Source organism: Lepidochelys olivacea (assembly GCF_965140295.1).
Source record: "Lepidochelys olivacea isolate rLepOli2 genome assembly, chromosome: 3".
NCBI lineage: Eukaryota > Metazoa > Chordata > Testudines > Cheloniidae > Lepidochelys > Lepidochelys olivacea.
The window spans coordinates 211,306,040-211,327,898 of NC_140413.1; the positions used below are offsets into that span (position 1 = coordinate 211,306,040).

The following is a 21,859-nucleotide window of genomic DNA, read 5'->3' on the forward strand; positions in this document are numbered from 1 at the left end:
TAAGTAGTTCAGGTTGTTAAATGGACACAGCAAATCTGCATGTTTATTGTTACAATGCAATCTTTTAAGTGACTGGAAATCTTAACTTGGGACCTAAAGTATAAGACATCTGTCATCTTGCCTGATCTATAGATTATGCATTAGGCCTCAAGTCTTCAGCTAACTGTAGGTTCTTTGCTTTACTGCTGAATATAATAAAGGCAAGCTAGCCCGAGGGGCTACAGTCAAGAGCAGTCAAAGCTGGAACAGCTTTGGTGGTATCCTTTAAGTACGGAGTTTGTCCTATGTCCGTGACTCCTCAGAACTGAGCAATCAGATTTTGACATGGTATAGTGTGTTTTGACAAAGGATATGAACAGTCATAACTTTTTATTTCCTCTTATCCTAACCCTGGTGAAAGGGTTGCAATTTGTGATTGTCATATAAGACTGAATATTCAGTTATGTTTTACGCTAAGTGAGAAGAACATGCATTTAGTTTGGTTCCAATTCTAGTCTGTACTTCAGAAGTTCACTGCCACCATTTTTATTGTACTTGGCAGTATGATCAAGCAAGCTTCATGATTGGAACAGCTCAGATGTTGCCATTAAGAACATTAGCAATGTGAGGGAGAAGACCTAGCAGCACTTACCCCTGCTATGGCCAACTTACATCAGTAGTACTAGTCTCCTATTCTAAAAGTGTTATTTTAACTTGCTCAAGTGTGAGGTAGCAAGAGAGGATCAATAGCATTTCACTAGTCTATTTAAGTATTCAGCAACAGTATCTTATTGTAGAAACAATGAAGAGGTAACATTTTCACTAACTTTACTGAAACATTTGTGCCAAAGTTTTCAGAAGTTGCCTTTGATTATGGGTTCCTAACTGGAGAGGTCTTGGGCCTGAGTCTTAGGAGTGCCAAGTCAGTGGAAGCTGTAGGTGCTCAATACCCCTGAACTTTAGGCCCAAGATGTCTTCTGAAATTCTGTATCTTCTTATCTGTATTTGAAGGACTGGTGGCTTTCAGACATGGATATTGGCCACAGTGCAAATGTTTTACTTCTAGTTTGAAATAATTTCATCTAAGAGCTTTTAGGCCTGTATTCCCTTAAGTCAGTATGACTTTTTAGTGGAGTTAATCATGTTTGAGTTTGTCTAGTATTTCCTTAGACCACCACCTCCCTATTTTCTTGAACGCAGCACACTTTACCCTGAAGGACAGAATTACTGCTGAACAAATACAGATTTTTGATGAGGAAGAACATCATTAAAAGCTGTAAATTAAGGGAAGTGTTCAGGTTATTTCCCCCTTTCAACAGGTTTGCAGAGTATCTGATCTGTAAGTTCCAGTTTCTACTTCTGCCAAGATGTCTCCATATCCAGTGGACTAGCAAGTGTATCACCGCTAACCAATGGCAGCATATGGTATCTACCAATCAGCTTTTGGTTAATGCTGAATTCAACCACCTGGTTTTCAAACTAAGTGTTCCAATCATGCAACAGTGTAATTAACAAAATGTTGTAAGTATGCCCAACATGCACTGAGACTTCAACATTTGACTGAAGATATTACATTGTATTTTAACTCCAAGAGCCTATGACTTAGCAAAACATTGCCTGTCTTTCTAGCTCTAAAATCAGACAGTCACATTCTCAAATGTTTGGTTTGTTCTTGAGCCATACCGTACGACCTTAGACTCAAATATATAGGAGTCTAAGTAGCAAACCCTTGAAGACAGTAGGTCCCATTATTAAGAGAGGACTTGCTACAAGAACATTGATGCTCCAGTGTACAAGTCTGCTTCCATGACAAACAGTATATTAGTACAAGCATATTCTTGTAAAGGGGCAAGGAAAGTCTAGTTTATCTTCATCGGATCTCTTCTCAGTTGGTCAGTAAAATTTCACAACCAGACCCCACTTTAAGTGCTGTAACCAGAACCAGTAAGCACATTACATATTACTAGGGCTGTTTTGATTTTATTTGAATGAGAAAATAAGTTGCTCCCATCATTTAGAATTTGAGTCATTAAGGTTTTACACGACTTAACATTTTTATCTATATTACGTTTTCTGCATTTCCCATCATGATAGTGTCCAAATGCTATCCTTTGCCTTGGCTTATTTACAGAGTTGTAGAGTATTACAAATGTATTCTCCCTGAGAGATTTGGCAACAATTATGCACATAACTTATGACCTACACAAAGGCAAGGTCCCCAGGTCACCTGCCAGCTAGAACCACGTTGCAGCATAGGGTAAGGTCACTAAAACGTTATCAGTTCAATTCAGTGTTTCCACCCAACTCCCTCTATGCACACACTGAAGGGGTTGTTTCAGACTCACTACAGGAACCATCTGCGCGGGGCAAAGCTCAAAGAGCCTTTCCCTACGGAGGGCCAGGAGCTGAGAAGCAACAAATGAGGGAGTTGGAAGGGATAAAACTGGCACTTCAGGATTTCTGTTCTACTTAAAAGTAGGTCACAGCATAAATGAACCGCCAGGACCGCGCTCCAACGCGAGCGGATTCCTCCCTGCAGCCGGCTGCCGCCACCACGGGCAGGGCGACCGGGGGGGACGGGGGCAGGGGAACAGGCGCCTCTGCAAGACACAGCCCCGAATACAGGGACTGCCCCCATCGCACCGGGACACCGGCTCCCTAGCTACAGGCCTCGGCTCCCAACGCCCGCCCGCGGCAGCTTTCCTGCCCACCCGCCGACACGGGACACAACAGGACCCACAAGTGTACGGGCCAGACCCTGCCGGCCACCCCCCAAAACGTGCCGGGCAGGCCCTGCGACCTGCAGCCGCGCCCCCAAAACACTCATGAGAACCTGTCACCCCCCGCCGCGCCGAGCCCCCCCGGCCAGCGCGCCCCCCACCGAGCCCCCCCCGCCGCGCCCCGGCCAACGCGCCCCCCCCCCGCCGCGCCCCGGCCAACGCGCCCCCCCCCCGCCGCGCCCCCCCCGCCGTGCCCCGGCCAACGCGCCCCCCCCCGCCGCGCCCCGGCCAACGCGCCCCCCCCCCGCCGCCGCCCCGCGCCGAGCCGTCCACCCCCGCCGTGCCCCGGCCAGAGCGGACCCCCCGTCACCCCGCGCCGAGCCCCCCCCGCCGTGCCCCGCCGCGCCCCCCCCGGCCAGAGCGGACCCCCACCGCCGCCGCCCCGCGCCGAGCCGTCCACCCCCGCCGTGCCCCGGCCAGCGCCCCCCCCGTCACCCCGCGCCGAGTCGCCCCCCCCCGTCACCCCGCGCCGAGTCGCCCCCGCCGCGCCCCGGCCAGAGCGCCCCCCCCCAGCGGGCCCCCACTCGTGCCCCGGCCAGAGCCCGCCCCGCCCCGCCCGACGCGCGCCAGAGCCCGCCACACCCGGCCCCGCCACCCCCGGCGCTTGGGGCAGAGCCCGGAGCCCCGGCCCGGCCGCTCGTTACCTGGCGGCCCCGCGCGCTGGCCGCCCCGCGCCGCGTCCCCTTCCGCCATCTTGTCCGGGTTTAAAATTAACTCCGCGTGACGTCAAACGCCGCCGCGAGACCTTTATCGGCCGGCAGCGCGCGGCGCCGCCAATCCCGCTGCGGCGCGTGCCCGGCAACTGCGCCGCCGGCTCCGCCCCATCCGGGCGGGCGGTCCGGAGCCCGCGGGGTCCGAGCGCCGCCGGGTTCCCTGCCCGCCGGGCGCCTGGCTGCCGGCGCTGCCGGGTCCTAGCGCCCGCTGGGGCGGCCCTCCCCCGAGCTAGGGGTGCCAACCCTGCAGGATTGGCCTGGAGTGTCCAGGACTTAAAGATTAATCCTTAATGAAAGATTATGACATGTTGTGACGAAGTGGGACTCTTCTTAATGTTTCCTCTGAATAGTGTGGGGGTGCCTCAGTTTCCCCTAGGCAGTTCTTAAGTATCTAGGGGGTGGGGTAAGGGTGTATGATCATTGCAGAGCCCTAGAGGGCCGGTGTGTGCAGGAGTCTGGACCTGAAGCAAATACTCACCAACAACCACATACCACACAACAGAACCACTAACCCAGGAACTTATCCTTGCAACAAAGCCCGTTGCCAACTGTGCCCACATATCTATTCAGGGGACACCATCACAGGGCCTAATAACATCAGCCACACTATCAGAGGCTCGTTCACCTGCACATCCACCAATGTGATATATGCCATCATGTGCCAGCAATGCCCCTCTGCCATGTACATTGGTCAAACTGGACAGTCTCTACGTAAAAGAATAAATGGACACAAATCAGATGTCAAGAATTGTAACATTCATAAACCAGTCGGAGAACACTTCAATCTCTCTGGTCACGCAATCACAGACATGAAGGTCGCTATCTTAAAACAAAAAAACTTCAAATCCAGACTCCAGCGAGAAACTGCTGAATTGGAATTCATTTGCAAATTGGATACTATTAATTTAGGCTTAAATAGAGACTTGGAGTGGCTAAGTCATTATGCAAGGTAGCCTGTTTCCTCTTGTTTTTTCCTACCCCCCCCCCCAGATGTTCTGGTTTAACTTGGATTTTAACTTGAAGAGTGGTCAGTTTGGATGAGCTATTACCAGCAGGAGAGTGAGTTTGTGTGTGTATGGGGGTGGGGGGATGTGAGAACCTGGATTTATGCAGGAAATAGCCCAGCTTGATTGTCATGCACATTGTGTAAAGAGTTGTCACTTTGGATGGGCTATCACCAGCAGGAGAGTGAATTTGTGTGGGGGGGTGGAGGGTGAGAAAACCTGGATTTGTGCTGGAAATCACTTTAGATAAGCTATTACCAGCAGGACAGGGGGGTGGGAGGAGGTATTGTTTCATATTCTCTGTGTATATATAAAGCCTGCTGCAGTCTCCACGATATGCATCTGAGGAAGTGAGCTGTAGCTCACGAAAGCTTATGCTCTAATAAATTGGTTAGTCTCTAAGGTGCCACAAGTCCTCCTTTTCTTTTTGCGAATACAGACTAACACGGCTGCTACTCTGAAACCTGGACACAGAGAATGGCCGACACCCTGTTTCCTGGCAACTGATGGCCTGGGCCCTTCCCCCCTGCGAGGTGAGAGCTAAAGGGTTGGAGAACAAAGGAATCAGGTGACCACCTGGCCCGGGAAAGGAACAAAGCCCAGAGGAGGAGGGGCTGGAGGGAGTTTCAGTTTGGGGCTGGCTGGGACATGGAGTGAAGTGCAGACGTGGTTGTCTGGCTCACTGCCCCCCAAAATGGACCCAGCTGAGGGGTCCCGTTCTCTGCACCTGCAAGCTCTGTTTTAGACCATGTTCCTGTCGTCTAATAAACCTTCTGTTTTACTGGCTGGCTGAGAGTCACGTCTGACTGCGGAGTTGGGGGCAGGACCCTCTGGCTTCCCCAGGAGCCCCACCTGAGTGGACTCACTGGGGGGAAGCGCACGGAGGGGCAGAGGATGCTGAATGCTCCGAGGTCGGACCCAGGAAGGTGGAAGCTGTGTGAGCTGTGTGTCCTGAAGACAGGCTGCTCACAGAAAGGCGACTACCCCAGAGTCCTGACTGGCTTCATGGGGAGCAGTTCCAGAGCATCGCCCAGGGACTCCGTGACACATGTGATGAAATTTCCAGAAATACATCCAACTAAAATTGGCGTCCCTACGCCCAGCTCCAGGATCCCGAGCGGCCAGGGCCCGGAGCCCTCACGGAGTCACCGCGCCCGTCCCCCAACTCACCCCCACCCACCTCCCCTGGAGTCATCCCACCAGAACCCCTGAGTCACTCCACACATCTCCGCTAACTCACCCCACCCATCCCCACACCCCCGGAGTCACCCACCCATCCCCCCCGACTCACCCCTGCCCACCCCCGAGGCCTCCCCTGCAGAATTACCCTTGCCCAACCCTGAAGTCATCCCCCTGAAGTCACCCCTGCTTCCCCCTCCCCAGAGTCACCCCTGTATAAACAGAGTGAAATGGGAGTGGGTGGGACCCCAGCAAACATGAGGTATCAGGGCCCCAAATCTTTCTTGTTGGGCATGCTGAATCAGCACCTGGTGTGGCTGCAGTCACTCATCCCAGCTGACGTGTCCTACCCAAGTCGGGCTGCAGGCCGTGCTGGTTCCTGGCGACACTAATTTCCTATGTGGCCTTGGGCAAAGTCAACTGATCACTCTCTGTGCCTCAGTTCCCCATCTGTTGAATGGGGAGAATAATTCTGACCTACTGCACAGTGAAGATCCTGGGAGGGAAGGTGCTCTGGAGATACCAAAGAGCATCCTCAGGATGGGTGGAATCAAAATTACGCCTCTCACTTTCTTATCTGTGACACATCATCCAGGAAGCAGCCCAGAACCTGGCTTTAATGCCGCTGGATTCACACACCACTGCTGCAGCTGGCAGGCATTGGTGGAGATGGGTCTTTGCTACCTTAGGGAGCATGGAAAGGATGTTCAATGTTGCAGTCGTGGTTGTCACCAGTGGGGGAAAAGGTTGCGGCTCTTTAGTGTCATTTAGAGTCGCTGTTGAGACTGAAGCTGGCATTAGCTACACCAGCCCCCAAGGAATGGCTTGCATGACTGCTTCACAATCTTAAAAATATTGCCCCATAATTGTTACAGATCTGGATTTTAAAAACATGGGCACCATAGCAACTCTTGTATCGCCTTGATAAATCTTGCCCTTTCAGATTTCAGCAATCAATAGGGGTTGCTAATGGCATCAGGAGTGCTAAGTTCTGCCTCCAGTGCAATGTGATTGGGTTGGATTTGCCCATGATCATAACGAGTTGTTTTCCACATCTTTTTCTTTCTTTTGCACGAGTTTATGGCTGCTTTATGTCACCGGACTGTACTGGTGAGTCTGGCCAAAATGTCCTAATCTGTGTTTGCAAAAAGAAAAGGAGGACTTGTGGCACCTTAGAGACTAACCCATTTGTTTGAGCATGAGCTTTCGTGAGCTACTGTAGCTTATGCTCAAATAAATGGGTTAGTCTCTAAGGTGCCACAAGTCCTCCTTTTCTTTTTGCGAATACGGACTAACACGGCTGCTACTCTGAAACCTAATCTGTGTTGTGACTCCAGGCACCTTTTTGCATTTCTGTCTTCTCAGACAATTCAGACTGTCAATTTCTCTTTATGGTTCTCATGCAGTATTGCAATGCTACAGTGTTTGGTTTGGAAACACATAAGGGGAACATTTAACTGCAAACAAAAACCACACAATTTTCAGTGAAACTAAAAATAATTAAGGAAAGTTGGTGTTGGTCCTGCTTTGAGCAGGGGATTGGACTAGATCAGAGGTCTCCAAAGTGGGGTGCGCGCGAGACGATCCATTGGGGGGGGCAGCAGGAGGAGCACAGCTGGAGCAAAAGGGCGGCGTGGCAGGAGGAGCGCTGCCCTAAGATTGGCCGGAATGCCGCCCCTTACAGCGTGCCGCCCCAGGCACGTGCTTCCTACGCTGGTGCCTGGAGCCGGCCCTGCGAGGTATCCTGAGGGAAGAGTGGGGGTTCCACAATGCGGAGCGGTTGACAGTGGCGCCCTCACTCGTTCGTTCGCTTTCAGCGTATTGTGACGTATTGCAGTTTACATGTGCCCGGTTACGGGGATTTACGGATTATATTATCTAGTTTTAACTCACCTAACCCTCACAAAATGGACAAGTGGCTTAAAAAGATTCCTGCAGAGAATCCGCGGATTGAAGATAATACTAATAATGCGAGCACAAGCGAACAACAAGAAAATGGCAGAGCTGACACTTCCCCTACTCCTCGTACCAGCTCCTAGTCAGCCACATTACGAGGTAAAAACGACGATGACCTAATCAGATCTGACAAGAAGTCGGCCAAAAAAATTCGAAATTATCAAGACAACTATTTGAAATATCGATTTACATCCACTATCGTTAATGATGAACCTCGCCCTAAGTGTATATTGTGTCTTGAGATATTCGCTGGTGAGAGTATGAAGCCATCACGATTAGCAAGACATTTAAAAACTAAGCATTCAGAACATGAAGACAAACCTCAACAATTTTTTCAGCGATGATTAAAGTCATGCGATACTCAATCCAGGACTTTACAAAATTTCACTAAACTTAATGATAAATGTTTAGAAGCCTCTTTTGAGGTTTCTTACTTAATAGCAAAAGACAAAAAGCCACATACCATTGGGGAAACACTTCTTCTTCTTGCCGTGGTAAAAATGGATGAAATAATACACGGAAAACAATATGGCGACAAACTAAAATGCATTCTTTTGTCAGCAAATACTGTTGGAAGATGCATAGAAACCATTGCTGAAGATTTGAAGAAGCAAGTTTTAGAACAAATTACGCAGCATGGGAGGTTTGCTATACAGTTGGATGAAAATACAGATGTTTCTAACATGTCTCAGCTTATGGTATTTGCCAGATTCCAAACTACTTTTTTGCGAGCCACTAAAGGAAAGATGTACGGAGAAGACATATTCTCAACAGTAAATGACTTCTTTAATAAAAACAATGTTTTATGGAAAAACTGTGTAAGTGTAACCAGTGATGGGGTGGCTGCTTTGACTGGAATAAAGAAAGGATTCCGGGGTAAGGTTACAGAGATAGCACCACACGTGAAATTCATTCACCGAATCATTCATAGGCAGGCTATTGCAGCAAAGAAGTTGGAGCCAGAAGTGCACAAAGTGCTACAGGACGTCATCGATGTGGTTAATTTTATAAAAACAAGACCTTTAAATAGTAGAATCTTTATAATACTTTGTAATGAGACGGGGAGTGACCATGAAAATCTTTTGTACCACACAGATTATCACTGGTTATCTTGTGGAAACGTGTGTAAGCAGTGTCAGGATGAGCTCCACCCTGACATCTGGTGGTGAGGTGTGGCAAGTTGTGGAAAAGAACTTCAGGGGCCGATCTCATTTGCATAGGCACACCCACCACGCCTAGAATGAGACCATAGCTGCCCAAATGGTCACTTTGGCTGCTGTGAGATCCCCAGTGTCTCTGTTATTGGGGCAGGAAGAATAAATTGTTATTACCCTGATTATGGGAACTGTGCTTGGAACTGTACGTGGCCTTTTGTTACGATGGAGGGATTCACCATCATCTAAGTAGCACTCGCTAGGCAAGGGTCATGGGTTCCAAAACTGTGTGAATGAAGAGAGGCTGGGGACAAGTATTAATACTTGGTGGCATGGGCCCCTTGGTGAGGGCCTTACATGCTAATTGCACTTCCTCCTCTCTCCACTGTGGAATATCAGAGCTAATTTTAATTTCATTAGAAGTCTAGTTATAGGCTGCTGAGCTCACTTTGGGCTGACAGTGCACCAGCACTGGGGCTCCCCTACTATAAGCTGAATTCACCTAAGCGCTGAAATCACTGAGTGTTGTGTTAAGTAGTGGGGGAGCCTGAAGATATATTGTGGAGCAGTTTGCGGGACGGCTGGTGAAGCAGTTCGACACGGAGCAGTGTGTGGATGGCAGGAGCTGCTTGTGGGCCGTGGAGCTGAGCGAGGAGTTCGTGGGGCGGCTGGCGGAGCGGAGCGCAGCTGAGCGAAGGAGTTCGTGGGGCGGCTGGCGGAGCGGAGCGCAGCTGCGCGAAGGAGTTTTGTGGGGCGGCTGGCGGAGCGGAGCGGAGCGCCGCTATGGAGCTATGGGGCGGTCAGCTTCAGATCACGTAAGGTGCCTCTTACCCCCGTCCCATTTCCACCCAGGTTGGGAGGTAAAGCTCCGCCGATAAACTTTCGAACTCTGGGGCTGCCCTGACCAGGGACAGAGACTTTTGGGGCATTGGACTTTTGGGGTTGCTGGACTCAAGAACCAAAGGGAAAAGGGCATGCCCCAATTTGCCTGGGGTGGGGTTGTTTTTGCTCATGGGTTGTGTTATGAATCCGGTTGGTGGTGTTTCCCCAACATAATGCCACATTGTTTCTCTCTGTTATTAAAAGACTTTTGCTACACTCAGACTATGTGCTTGCGAGAGGGGAAGTATTGCCTCTTGGAGGCGCCCAGCGGGGGTGGTATATATTTGTCCCAGGTCACTGGGTGGGGGCTCGAGCCGGTTTGCATTGTGTTATTGGAATGGAACCCCTAGATATTGAACCTGGCCCTTGTTGCTGCCAACTCTGACGGGCAGAAGGGTTACACGTGCTTAAAAAAGTTGTCGAACTTAAAGATGAGTTGTGCATTTTTCTTTTACAAAAAGACAAGTGTTCCAAATTTTGCTGACCTTTGCTGTGATGACAAGTGGCTGTCAGTAGTATGCTACCTAGCAGATATTTTCGAAAAAATAAACACACTTAATCTGTCCCTTCAAGGTAAAGGTGACGTTTGAACGATGAGTGAGAAAGTAACTGCTTTTCAAAAGAAACTCGTGCTATGGAAAGAGCATTTTGAAAACGGATGTTTGGAAATATTTCCATCGTTATGTGATTTTGTTGCCGAAAACGATGTAAGTGTGTCACCTATAAAAACTCTCATATCTGCAAAAAACTTGGAAACAGAATTTTCTAACCTGTTTAAAAATCTGCCAAATGAAGAGTTTCAGTGGGTTTTGAACCCATTTGTTAAAAATATAAAAATGGAACACCTTCCGATTAGTTTGCAAGAACAGCTGGTCGACATCAGGGAAGATGGAAATTTACTAGCTGAATTTCAACAAAAACACTTTGCATAATTGGTGGATGGGATTGAAAAATGAGCATCATGATTTAGTAAGCGCAGCCAAGGGTGCACTTCTTCCACTGGGATCTACGTATCTTTGTGCGGCATCTTTTTCAGCTATGACAGCCATTAAAATCAAGGTGCGAAATAAACTGAACTTAGAACCAGACCTTCGAATCGCTGTATCACAAAGTGTTAAACCAAGATTTTCAGAAATAACGAAGCATAGTCAATCACATTGCTCCCACTAAAAATATGATTAATAATAATATTTTAGTGAGAGCCAAAAGGTTTTTTGCACCGTTAATAAATAAAATTTTAAAAAAATTATTTTAAAAATATTGTTTATTTCATCTTTATCTCATCCTTTTTTAATTTCCATCTTTGTGTATGTTTTATAATGTACATAATATATTAGTACAGTAGTACATGTATATAATTTATACATAAATAAATATACATGTATTGGGGGTGCGTACTCAAAACATTTTTTACTGATGGGGTGCGCGATCAAAAAACTTTGGAGACCACTGGACTAGATGACCTCCTGAGGTCTCTTCCAACCCTGATATTCTATGATTTTATGAAACATTTCTGCTGTTCTTGGGTTTTATAAAACCTTGTTTATACAAATCTGAAGTTGACCTCACAGTGTCCCTTTAAATGGATAACTGTATAAAGAGTTGAGTTTGGCACATGAAGGTTTCACCTCAAAAATGCTTGCTATTGCTAAATGTCACCTGAACATGCACAATTAAATTAGCTGGGATAACCTTAAGCAGTCACTTGTTACAGTAATATACTTGTCTGGTAACTTAGCTTCTTTTATTTCACTGTGGCAAACTTTTTGTAGAAGCCATTTTGTCAGAATATTTTTGTTCTATACTTACCAGAATGCCATAGGGTATATCTACACTTCAATGAAACACCCGTGGCTGGCCTGTTTCAACTGACTCAGCCTCGTGGGGCTCAGCCTATGGGGCTGTAAAATTGCAGTGTCGACATTTGGGGGACCCCAGGAGGTGGGAAGGTCCCAGAGCCTGGGCTCCAGCCCAAGCCCGAGCACTACACAGTAGTTTTGCAGGATCTGGGTCTAGGACGCACCATGAGTGAATGTATCAGACTCTGGCTCAGTAAATTAAGCTACATAGTCAGAATGTGAAGCAATGCAGATGAACTAGTCAATGTAAAGCAGAGATGTTATCCTAAGACCCTTCAAAATCAGCGATGTTATTAGAAGCAGAGAGAAGAGAAATAAATTCTTTCAGACCAGAAGCAGTTTTGTGCGGCCTTGCAGCTGGTGGTAATGCATGTGTATGACAGATGCAGAAAGCCAGCTCCTCAAATACCATTCATTTGTAAGATACCATTCTTTCTGGTGATGGTCTGGGAGCTGCTCTGGGGGAAAGAATAAAATAATATTAAATTTAGCTATCATTATAAGGATTTGGAGCATGTGTTGCTAGGCACCAGCTGCAGGAAAGCCTATAGGTGCTCTCACCTGCTGGGTTTGATTTGTTTGTGGGGATCCCACACAAGTGAAAACTGACAGGCGCAAAACAAGAGTGGAAGCCAGGCACCAAATATATTTAAAAAGGGGCATAATCCGTAGTTCTCAGATTGCAGCCATTGCTGCAGAGTTTACATAGGACTGTGCCTTTAAACCCAAGGAGCAGTGATGGAACAGAAGAGGGATGGCCTGGACAACACTACAATGCTTTATTTTCTGGCAATGCTTCATGAGGCAAAGGAATACAGGTTCACTAGAAGTTTGTAGGTTGTCCTCAGTGTGGGTGATACACAACTGCTTGTGGATTTAAAAGCAGTGTTAGCAAGCTTGCAGGACCAGATGTGGATGTGAAGGAAGCTTTCTCCACAAAAAGAAAAGGAGTACTTGTGGCACCTTAGAGACTAACCAATTTATTTGAGCATAAGCTTTCGTGAGCTACAGCTCACTTCATCGGATGCATACCGTGGAAACTGCAGCAGACTTTATATACACACAGAGATCATGAAACAATACCTCCTCCCACCCCACTGTCCTGCTGGTAATAGCTTATCTAAAGTGATCATCAAGTTGGGCCATTTCCAGCACAAATCCAGGTTTTCTCACCCTCCACCCCCCACACACAAACTCACTCTCCTGCTGGTAATAGCCCATCCAAAGTGACAACTCTCTTCACAATGTGCATGATAATCAAGGTGAGCCATTTCCTGCACAAATCCAGGTTCTCTCACCCCCTCAACTCCCTCCAAAAACCACACACACAAACTCACTATCTTGATGGTAATAGCTCATCCAAAGTGACCACTCTCCCTACAATGTGCATGATAATCAAGGTGGGCCATTTCCAGCACAAATTCAGATTTTCTCACCCCCATACACACACAAACTCACTCTCCTGCTGGTAATAGCTCATCCAAAGTGACCACTCTCCCTACAATGTGCATGGTAATCAAGGTGGGCCATGTCCAGCACAAATCCAGGCTTTCTCACCCCCCCTCTTTTTTTTTTTCCCGGGGACACACACACACACACACACACACAAACTCACTCTCCTGCTGGCAATAGCTCATCCAAACTGACCACTCTCCAAGTTTAAATCCAAGTTTAACCAGAATGTCTGGGGGCGGGGGTAGGAAAAAACAAGGGGAAATAGGCTACCTTGCATAATGACTTAGCCACTCCCAGTCTCTATTTAAGCCTATATTAATAGTATCCAATTTGCAAATGAATTCCAATTCAGCAGTTTCTCGCTGGAGTCTGGATTTGAAGTTTTTTTGTTTTAAGATAACGACCTTCATGTCTGTGATTGCGTGACCAGAGAGATTGAAGTGTTCTCTGACTGGTTTATGAATGTTATAATTCTTGACATCTGATTTGTGTCCATTTATTCTTTTACGTAGAGACTGTCCAGTTTGACCAATGTAAATGGCAGAGGGGCATTGCTGGCACATGATGGCATATATCACATTGGTGGATGTGCAGGTGAACGAGCCTCTGATACTGTGGCTGATGTTATTAGGCCCTGTGATGGTGTCCCCTGAATAGATATGTGGGCACAGTTGGCAACGGGCTTTGTTGCAAGGATAAGTTCCTGGGTTAGTGGTTCTGTTGTGTGGTATGTGGTTGTTGGTGAGTATTTGCTTCAGGTTGCGGGGCTGTCTGTAGGCAAGGACTGGCCTGTCTCCCAAGATTTGTGAGAGTGTTGGGTCATCCTTTAGGATAGGTTGTAGATCCTTAATAATGCGTTGGAGGGGTTTTAGTTGGGGGCTGAAGGTGACGGCTAGTGGCGTTCTGTTATTTTCTTTGTTAGGCCTGTCCTGTAGTAGGTAACTTCTGGGAACTCTTCTGGCTCTATCAATCTGTTTCTTCACTTCAGCAGGTGGGTATTGTAGTTGTAAGAAAGCTTGACAGAGATCTTGTAGGTGTTTGTCTCTGTCTGAGGGGTTGGAGCAAATGCGGTTGTATCGCAGAGCTTGGCTGTAGACGATGGATCGTGTGGTGTGGTCAGGGTGAAAGCTGGAGGCATGTAGGTACGAATAGCGGTCAGTAGGTTTCCGGTATAGGGTGGTGTTTATGTGACCATCATTTATTAGCACTGTAGTGTCCAGGAAGTGGATCTCTTGTGTGGACTGGACCAGGCTGAGGTTGATGGTGGGATGGAAGTTGTTGAAATCATGGTGGAATTCCTCAAGGGCTTCTTTTCCATGGGTCCAGATGATGAAGGTGTCATCAATATAGCGCAAGTAGAGTAGGGGCTTTAGGGGACGAGAGCTGAGGAAGCGTTGTTCTAAATCAGCCATAAAAATGTTGGCATACTGTGGGGCCATGCGGGTACCCATAGCAGTGCCGCTGATCTGAAGGTATACATTGTCCCCAAATGTAAAATAGTTATGGGTAAGGACAAAGTCACAAAGTTCAGCCACCAGGTTAGCCGTGACATTATCGGGGATAGTGTTCCTGACGGCTTGTAGTCCATCTTTGTGTGGAATGTTGGTGTAGAGGGCTTCTACAGCCATAGTGGCCAGGATGGTGTTTTCAGGAAGATCACCAATGGATTGTAGTTTCCTCAGGAAGTCAGTGGTGTCTTGAAGGTAGCTGGGAGTGCTGGTAGCGTAGGGCCTGAGGAGGGAGTCTACATAGCCAGACAATCCTGCTGTCAGGGTGCCAATGCCTGAGATGATGGGGCGCCCAGGATTTCCAGGTTTATGGATCTTGGGTAGTAGATAGAATATCCCAGGTCGGGGTTCCAGGGGTGTGTCTGTGCGGATTTGATCTTGTGCTTTTTCAGGAAGTTTCTTAAGCAAATGCTATAGTTGCTTTTGGTAACTCTCAGTGGGATCATAGGGTAATGGCTTGTAGAAAGTGGTGTTGGAGAGCTGCCGAGCAGCCTCTTGTTCATATTCCGACCTATTCATGATGACAACAGCACCTCCTTTGTCAGCCTTTTTGATTATGATGTCAGAGTTGTTTCTGAGGCTGTGGATGGCATTGTGTTCTGCATGGCTGGGGTTGTGGGGCAAGTGATGCTGCTTTTCCAAAATTTCAGCCCATGCACGTCGGCGGAAGCACTCTATGTAGAAGTCCAGTCTGCTGTTTCGACCTTCAGGAGGAGTCCACCTAGAATCCTTCTTTTTGTAGTGTTGGTAGGGAGGCCTCTGTGGATTAGTATGTTGTTCAGAGGTATTTTGGAAATATTCCTTGAGTCGGAGACGTCAAAAATAGGATTCTAGGTCACCACAGAACTGTATCATGTTCGTGGGGGTGGAGGGGCAGAAGGACAAGTGTGCCAGGATCCCTGATCAGGATGACTGAAGTTTTCAAGGGATTAAATAGCAAATTGAATTTTTTAAAAAGTAGAGTTTAAGAGTCCTAACTGGCTAAAGCTTAAGCATTTGCTTGAATTAACTAATTTCATGCAACATCAGGGCAGGATCTTCCCAGAGATAGCATCAGCAGGACAGAAATTGCATCACATTCTGATGCAACATTGCATTAGTCTGCCGCCTTTTAAGTATTCATCTAAAGAGAGGGCCAGATCATGACCCCAGTAAGGGTGCCGTGCTCTGGTCCTATTGTGCAAAGCAGCCTTACCAAGCTACAGGGGCTTCCCATCCCCTGCCCTAGGAGAATCCCTGGGTGGCATAAAGCCAGCGTCAGTCACCATGTGGAGATAGTGTCTGGAGAACCACTGTGCTGGAGCAATCTCCTGTTGCTGAAAAGTCACTTAGGAGCTGTTGTGGCTAGGCACAGCTTAGAGCAGCCCTGAGGCTGCTTTTACCTGCATTGATGGACAAACTGGCCCTCACGCAGTCTCAGGACTAAGGAAGGGAAAAGGTGGCATAATAACCCACGGCCTGCTTCGATGCTGCTGAGGACCCAGCCTAGAGGCTGAAAGAATAAAAGTATTGCATTTGCACTGAGCTTGCTGACTTCCCCTTTCTAGCAGAACGCCAGTTTCCCAGCATTGTAGCTGGACAGCAGTATGTATGACTCTCTGTAAAACTTTGCAGCAATCTAAGGTGTGCTCTGAGCGTGAGCAGAACGATCTGGCAAAAGAGAGGGCTGCAGGGCCAGCCCCACAACAACAGACCTGCACAAATGCCACAGGGTGTGTCTATCCTGCACCGCAGACCGTGGTCTGTGGGGCCCACGCCTGTGGACTTGGTATTTCCAAGCCTGCACTTGCACTGAATTGTAAACCTAGGCTCACAGTCGCTGTACCCCTGTCTCACAGCCGTGCTAACGCACTCAGGCAGCACTACACAGGCCTTCTGACTCAGGTCTGCAGGCTGAGCTGCGTCCATGCTGAAAAATGGCCGTGCTTGGACCCGAGTCAGACTGATGTGTGAGTGGACACAAGTGGGTCTTGGGCTAAAATCGGAGTCAGAGCCCAGGGTTAGTGTTCAATGTAGACATATCCATAACGGCCAAAACATTCCTTACCTGAGCTTGCAGTGGTTATCCCTACATGGCCTGGGCCTCTGGGTACACGGAGCGAGGCCAGAGTGCCACAGGGCCCATATATGGTTCCACAGTCCGGACGGAACCATTGGGGAGAAGAAACCTGTTGATCTTGGCGGAAGCCATGTTGACGCAGGGATTGCTGGCTCAGGAGCATCATGGAAGCTTCCCCAAAGGCCACAACTAGCATTGCACGCAATGGCTCCTGCTCGGGAAGGCCCCCAACAAGGGACCTGGCACAAGCTTGCAAGGACTCTGCCAAACGTGTAGTCGTTGCCTCCAGACGGTGCCCAGAGGCAACCCCCCATCCCCAGCTAGGAGGACTGTTATGAGACAGGTAACTAACAAGCCAGTTAACAGCCACAGCTCTGGCTTTTCCCCTTTTGTTCTGCCTGCCCCAACCAAAGATGAGTTACTGCCACTCCCACCCACTTCCTGTCACGTCCCAGCACAGTTTGCTGGTGGCAACACCTACCGCTCTGCCGTTGCTGGCCGGTGACGGCCTATGTGATAAGGATGTTTGCAGTGTCATTGTAGCCCGGTTGGTCCCGGGATATTAGAGAGACAAGGTGGGTGAGGTGATATCTCTTATTGGACCAACTTCTGTTGGAAAGGGAGACGAGCTTTCGGCTACACAGAGCTCTGCTTCGGGGCTGGGAAAGGTACTCTGAGCATCTCAGCTAAACACAAGGTGGAAGAGATAGCACATCTTGTGTGTGATAAGGAGCCAGTTCTGCTCCCTTTAAATAAATGGCAACTCTCCCATCAAGTTTCCATTCGGTCGGCAGAGGAGTGGACTCAAGGCCTGCTGTGGTTATATCCAGTATTGTGCTTTGAACGTACACTAAATAATTGCCATTGCTTCCCCTCTGAGATAGAATAGAAAGATCAAGGCTTACCAAACACGACACGGAGAAAATACAGGGTTCAGCCATTACATATGTGCTTTGGATCAAACCGGAAAAACGTGGGGGCCTTTCGTTTCTTATAACAGTAAAATCAGCTCTGAACTCTTAGTGTTTCCGTCAGTTCTTCTCAGCATGGGAAATGTTTTCTTCATCATTCAGCGTCACTTTTGGAATTTCCCTTGGTCTCTTTGGCTTGTCCTTGTCCTTGCACCTGGATGGATCTTTAATCTTATGCACCAATATCTCAGGCGGTGTGAATTGCCACCGTTACTCTGACGTCAGTGGAGAAACCCTGACGTACAGCAGCTGCGGCTCTGCAGCGTCACAGCTCCCTGTGCACAGGCCCCGTTAAGGACTGTGTAAGTGGTTGCATTGTTATCTGCTGGCATGCAAAGGGTGATCATTATGCAGTGAAACCCTATTTGCACCCTTTGCTGTGATGTGGGCCTCCAGGGAAGTCATATTCCACCACAGGACAAGATTTACAGGCTCCACAAGCAGGTGGATGTTTTTAGCAGGCAAGTTCAGACAAGCTGCACAGAGACGCTGGCGTGTTTAAAACAAGGATTTCAGTGTCCATTCCCACAGCAGCATGGTAGCTCAGAGCCAGGGTAATTGCAGCTTGAATTCACCGCCGAGCATTGCTCCATCCGGCTGCTAGCGAGGCCCCCTCTCCCCATTCAGAACAGCAGCCCCACGGAACTGTTCCAATTTACTAGACTAAGTCCTTGGCTATACCAGCCAGCACCCACCACTTCCCGTTCAATGGTGCATGCCCTAACCTGCTGTGGAGGCAGGGCTGCTCCCAGTGAAGAGACTGGAGTTGCAGAAGCCAAAAACCGCTGTGGTTAGAGCATGCACCATGGAATGGGAGACATGCAGCATGCTGGGGCTCTGCACATTGACTTGAAGGCCCAGATTTTGCTCCCCTTAGAGTAGTACCAGTCGCCTTGCACTGATCCCACAGGACCACCCAAAGAGGAAGGAACTACTAGCAGGGTCGGGCCCTAAGGCCTGGTAGGAGAGTCCAGTCAGCCTTTAATAGAAACAAGCCATGTGTGTCCTGGGACATGAACTGTCCAGCCCCTGTGCTAGGGAAGCACAGATTTTGATCATGATTCCCCAGTGTTTCATTTTGCTTTGGCACCGTTTTTTAGTTTCTTCACGAAAGGCTGAAGGTTCCCCTGCATCTCCAACATCTTGTCCCAGCTTCGGAGCAGCCCAGGAGGGTTGGGACTCGGGGGACCAGGCTCTGATACTTCTTGCAGTTTCAGGGTAACTGCACCCCTGTTTCCCACTCTGGGGCCCACTTCAGGGGAGGGAGAGGCAGTCAGGTCTCCAGTCAGGGAGCCATGCCCCACTCCCTTCTGACCGGGAGTGTTAACGGTGCGCGGCCCCCTGCCACAACCCGTGATATCCCCAGCAAGCCAGGCTGCCTAGCAGCCAGCCCCAGCACGTTGCTTTCTCTCCAAGGGCTATGAACAGGGCATTGCTGGAGTTACAAGTCACCACACAGCTCTTTCTAAGCAAGCGCCTTTATTCCTAAGGCTAAAGCAAAAAAAGAGAAAGCACCTAAAAACCAGAACGCGTTCCTATAGACATGCTACAAGCTTACCAGAGGTCACCCCCAGCCTATGGGGCCCTCGCAGGCCAAACCCTTCCCAGGGGCCCCCATGGACAGAAGGGTCTGGCCATTGTCTGGCTCAGGAGGAAGGCCCTGTGCCAGTCCACAGCAAACACCCTGCTTGGTTTGAGTCTCTGGAACACCCAGTGTGAACACGTCTGTGCAAACCTCTGCAGGGAGCAGCAGCTCTCTAGATTTGTTGCCAAGAAAGCTAACAGCATATTCGGCTGTATTAGTAGGAGCGTTGCCAGCAGATCGAGGGAAGTGATTATTCTCCTCTATCTGACACTGGTGAGGCCACTTCTGGAGTATTGCGTCCAGTTTCCCCCCCCCCCCCCCAGAAAGGATGTGAACAAATTGGAGAGTCCAGCGGAGGGCAACAAAAATTATTAGGGGGCTGGGGCACATGACTTACGAGGAGAGGCTGAGGGAACTGAGCTTATTTTGTCTGCAGAAGAGAAGAATGGGGGGGTTTAATAGCAGCTTTCAATTACCTGAAAGGAGGTTCCAAAGAGGATGAATCTAGACTGTTCTCAGTGGTGGCAGATGGCAGAACGAGGAGTAATGGTCTCAAGTTGCAGTGGGGGAAGTTTACGTTGGATGTTAGGAAAAACTTTTTCACTAGGAGGGTGGTGAAACATTGTAATGCGTTACCTAGGGAGGTGGTGGAATCTCCTTCCTTAGATATTTTTAAGGTCAGGATTGACAAAGCCCTGGCTGGGATGATTTAGTTGGGGATTGGTCCTGGTTTGAGCAGCGGTTTGGACTAGATGACCTCCTGAGGTCCCTTCCACCCCTGATAAGTCTTGGACTGGGACTCAGGGATCTGGGTTCAATTCCTGCTGTTGCCACAGACTCCGTGTGACCTTGGATGACCCATTTGATCTATCTCAGTGCCTCAGTTCTCCATCAGCATGTCCGTACAGCACCTGGCACAACAGGGCCCTGCTCTTGAGGTCAGGGTCCCATTCTGTTGGGTGTTGTATGTACACACAGTCAGAGAGTCTCTGCCCCAGAGAGCTCGCAGTCTCAACAGAAAAGACAGACACAGGGTGGGGAAAACAGGGGAAGTGACTTGCTCAAGGTTGCAGAACCAGGTCACTGGCGGGAACAGAGTTCAGGTCTCTGTATCCCTGATCCCTTAGCCCTTGCTGCTTCCCAATTGCAAGATGGTTTCAACATGTAGTCAGACACATGCCTCTGCTGGATACAGCGAAACCTCTGCATAGGGAACATGGGTGCCACTGTAATACAAACAACAACAATCAAGCTGGCAGCGGCGGGGAGACATTCCTAAGCTCGGTATGGAACAGATAACAGCCCCTCCATCAAAGCTTTGTTTCAGAAGGGTTTGCAGCACAGCTTGCTGATAGACATGCTCATAGGGCCCGATCCTCAGCTGGGGAAAATCAGCATCGCTCCATTGATTTCAGGAGAATGATGCTGCTTCCTGGCTGCTGAGGGCTCCGTCTCTCGGGTAGGCAGGATAGCTGGAATGAGTAACACATCGAAGGTAGCTGAGAGGTGGGGACCAGGGGCTGCCGGTGTAAGAGTATGCCGCATGCCGTATAACAAAAGTCCAGCGTGCTGCATCCTGCACAGCCAAAAGTCTTTTTTTCAGCACATGCTGCCACCCCGGAGCGTTGAGCGGCATCTCTGCTCCGCCAGGCCAGATTTCTTGCAACCAAATTTGAGAACCTGTGCTGGGGGCTTAAAAGGGAACAACCCAGCTCAGAAGGGGGAGGCTGGGGAGGAAGACAGCTTGATCCTGGGGGCTCCCCAACAGGGGTGCTGGAGAACCCTTCCTGCTTGGCTCTCGTAGGGCCCTGGGTCACAGTCCAGCAGAGCGGGAGGGCCTGGGCTCCCTAGCCGCCTGTCCCTGCTGCACTGGTAAGAAGCAGGCAAGGACACTGAAAAGCCCAGGTGCAGCTAAGCCCATATACAGGCGAGGAACTGGATGGAAAGGCCTCCCCGCTGGGACGTGAGGCTGGATGTGCTACCCACTAGGCCAACTGGCCCTCCGGGGACTCTATTACAGGGCCGGCTGCACGCCTGCCAGCTGATGCCGTGCCGAGAGCGCTAGGCAAAGCAGCGCAAGCAAATAGCGAGGGCGACAATATTCTTTACTCATTAGGTCACCTGCGGGCTGCTGGATTGCATAAGGACACCCCATCCCAAGGCTGCCTATGTTTAGCAGCATGGGTCAGAGGTCTAGCACAGCATTCGTTTGCTGCGAAGAAATGTTCACGAGCGGCATATTAGCCTAATAGTTTGGTGACCCAGAAAACTATTCTTTTTAATAAGTAACAAAATATGCCACTGTATTGTTTCCGTGTCTTAAACGACATGTTAGATGAGTCACTTTTAAAGAGCTGTACAGAACACAGATCAGGTTACAACTGATCGCATAACAAACCCCAAAATTACAATATTGTATTGGCACTCATATTTTACAATCACTGGGTTAATTTTGCAAAGGCAGGACATTCAGCCTGTGATTGTTATTGCTGGTGTAGGAGAAAAGAGTAAAATGGAGATGAAATATTACTCAGGGAGACTTCACGCATTTGGAGTTGATCAAATGACACTAAACTTCCAGAGCTGAATTCGCAAAGCACCTCACCGCCTAAAAAGAAAAATTATGGAGGGCGAAAGCAATTAAATTCACTACCTCGTTTTGATTGTATTAGATCTAAATTCATTTGAGATCCAGGGATTAAGAGCTGGCCATCTAAACTCAGATTAAATGGTACATAACCACCACAAAACATATCTTAAAAAACACAAAACACT

General features: G+C 48.8%; 1 protein-coding gene across 2 annotated transcripts in view; it reads right to left on the reverse strand.

Moving 5' to 3' along the window:
* The window catches only part of ATL2 (atlastin GTPase 2), a 50,202-nt gene extending 46,651 nt beyond the window's left edge, over window positions 1–3,551 (reverse strand). The window contains exon 1 of one of the 2 annotated variants that reach the window (XM_084623419.1): window positions 3,404–3,551. In XM_084623419.1, the coding sequence (XP_084479545.1) occupies window positions 3,404–3,452 (49 nt within the window). In that variant the 5' untranslated portion in view covers window positions 3,453–3,551. The remainder of the gene's footprint in view (window positions 1–3,403) is intronic. The other variant, XM_084623418.1, reaches the window with a different exon arrangement.
* Window positions 3,552–21,859: the final 18,308 nt, after the last annotated feature.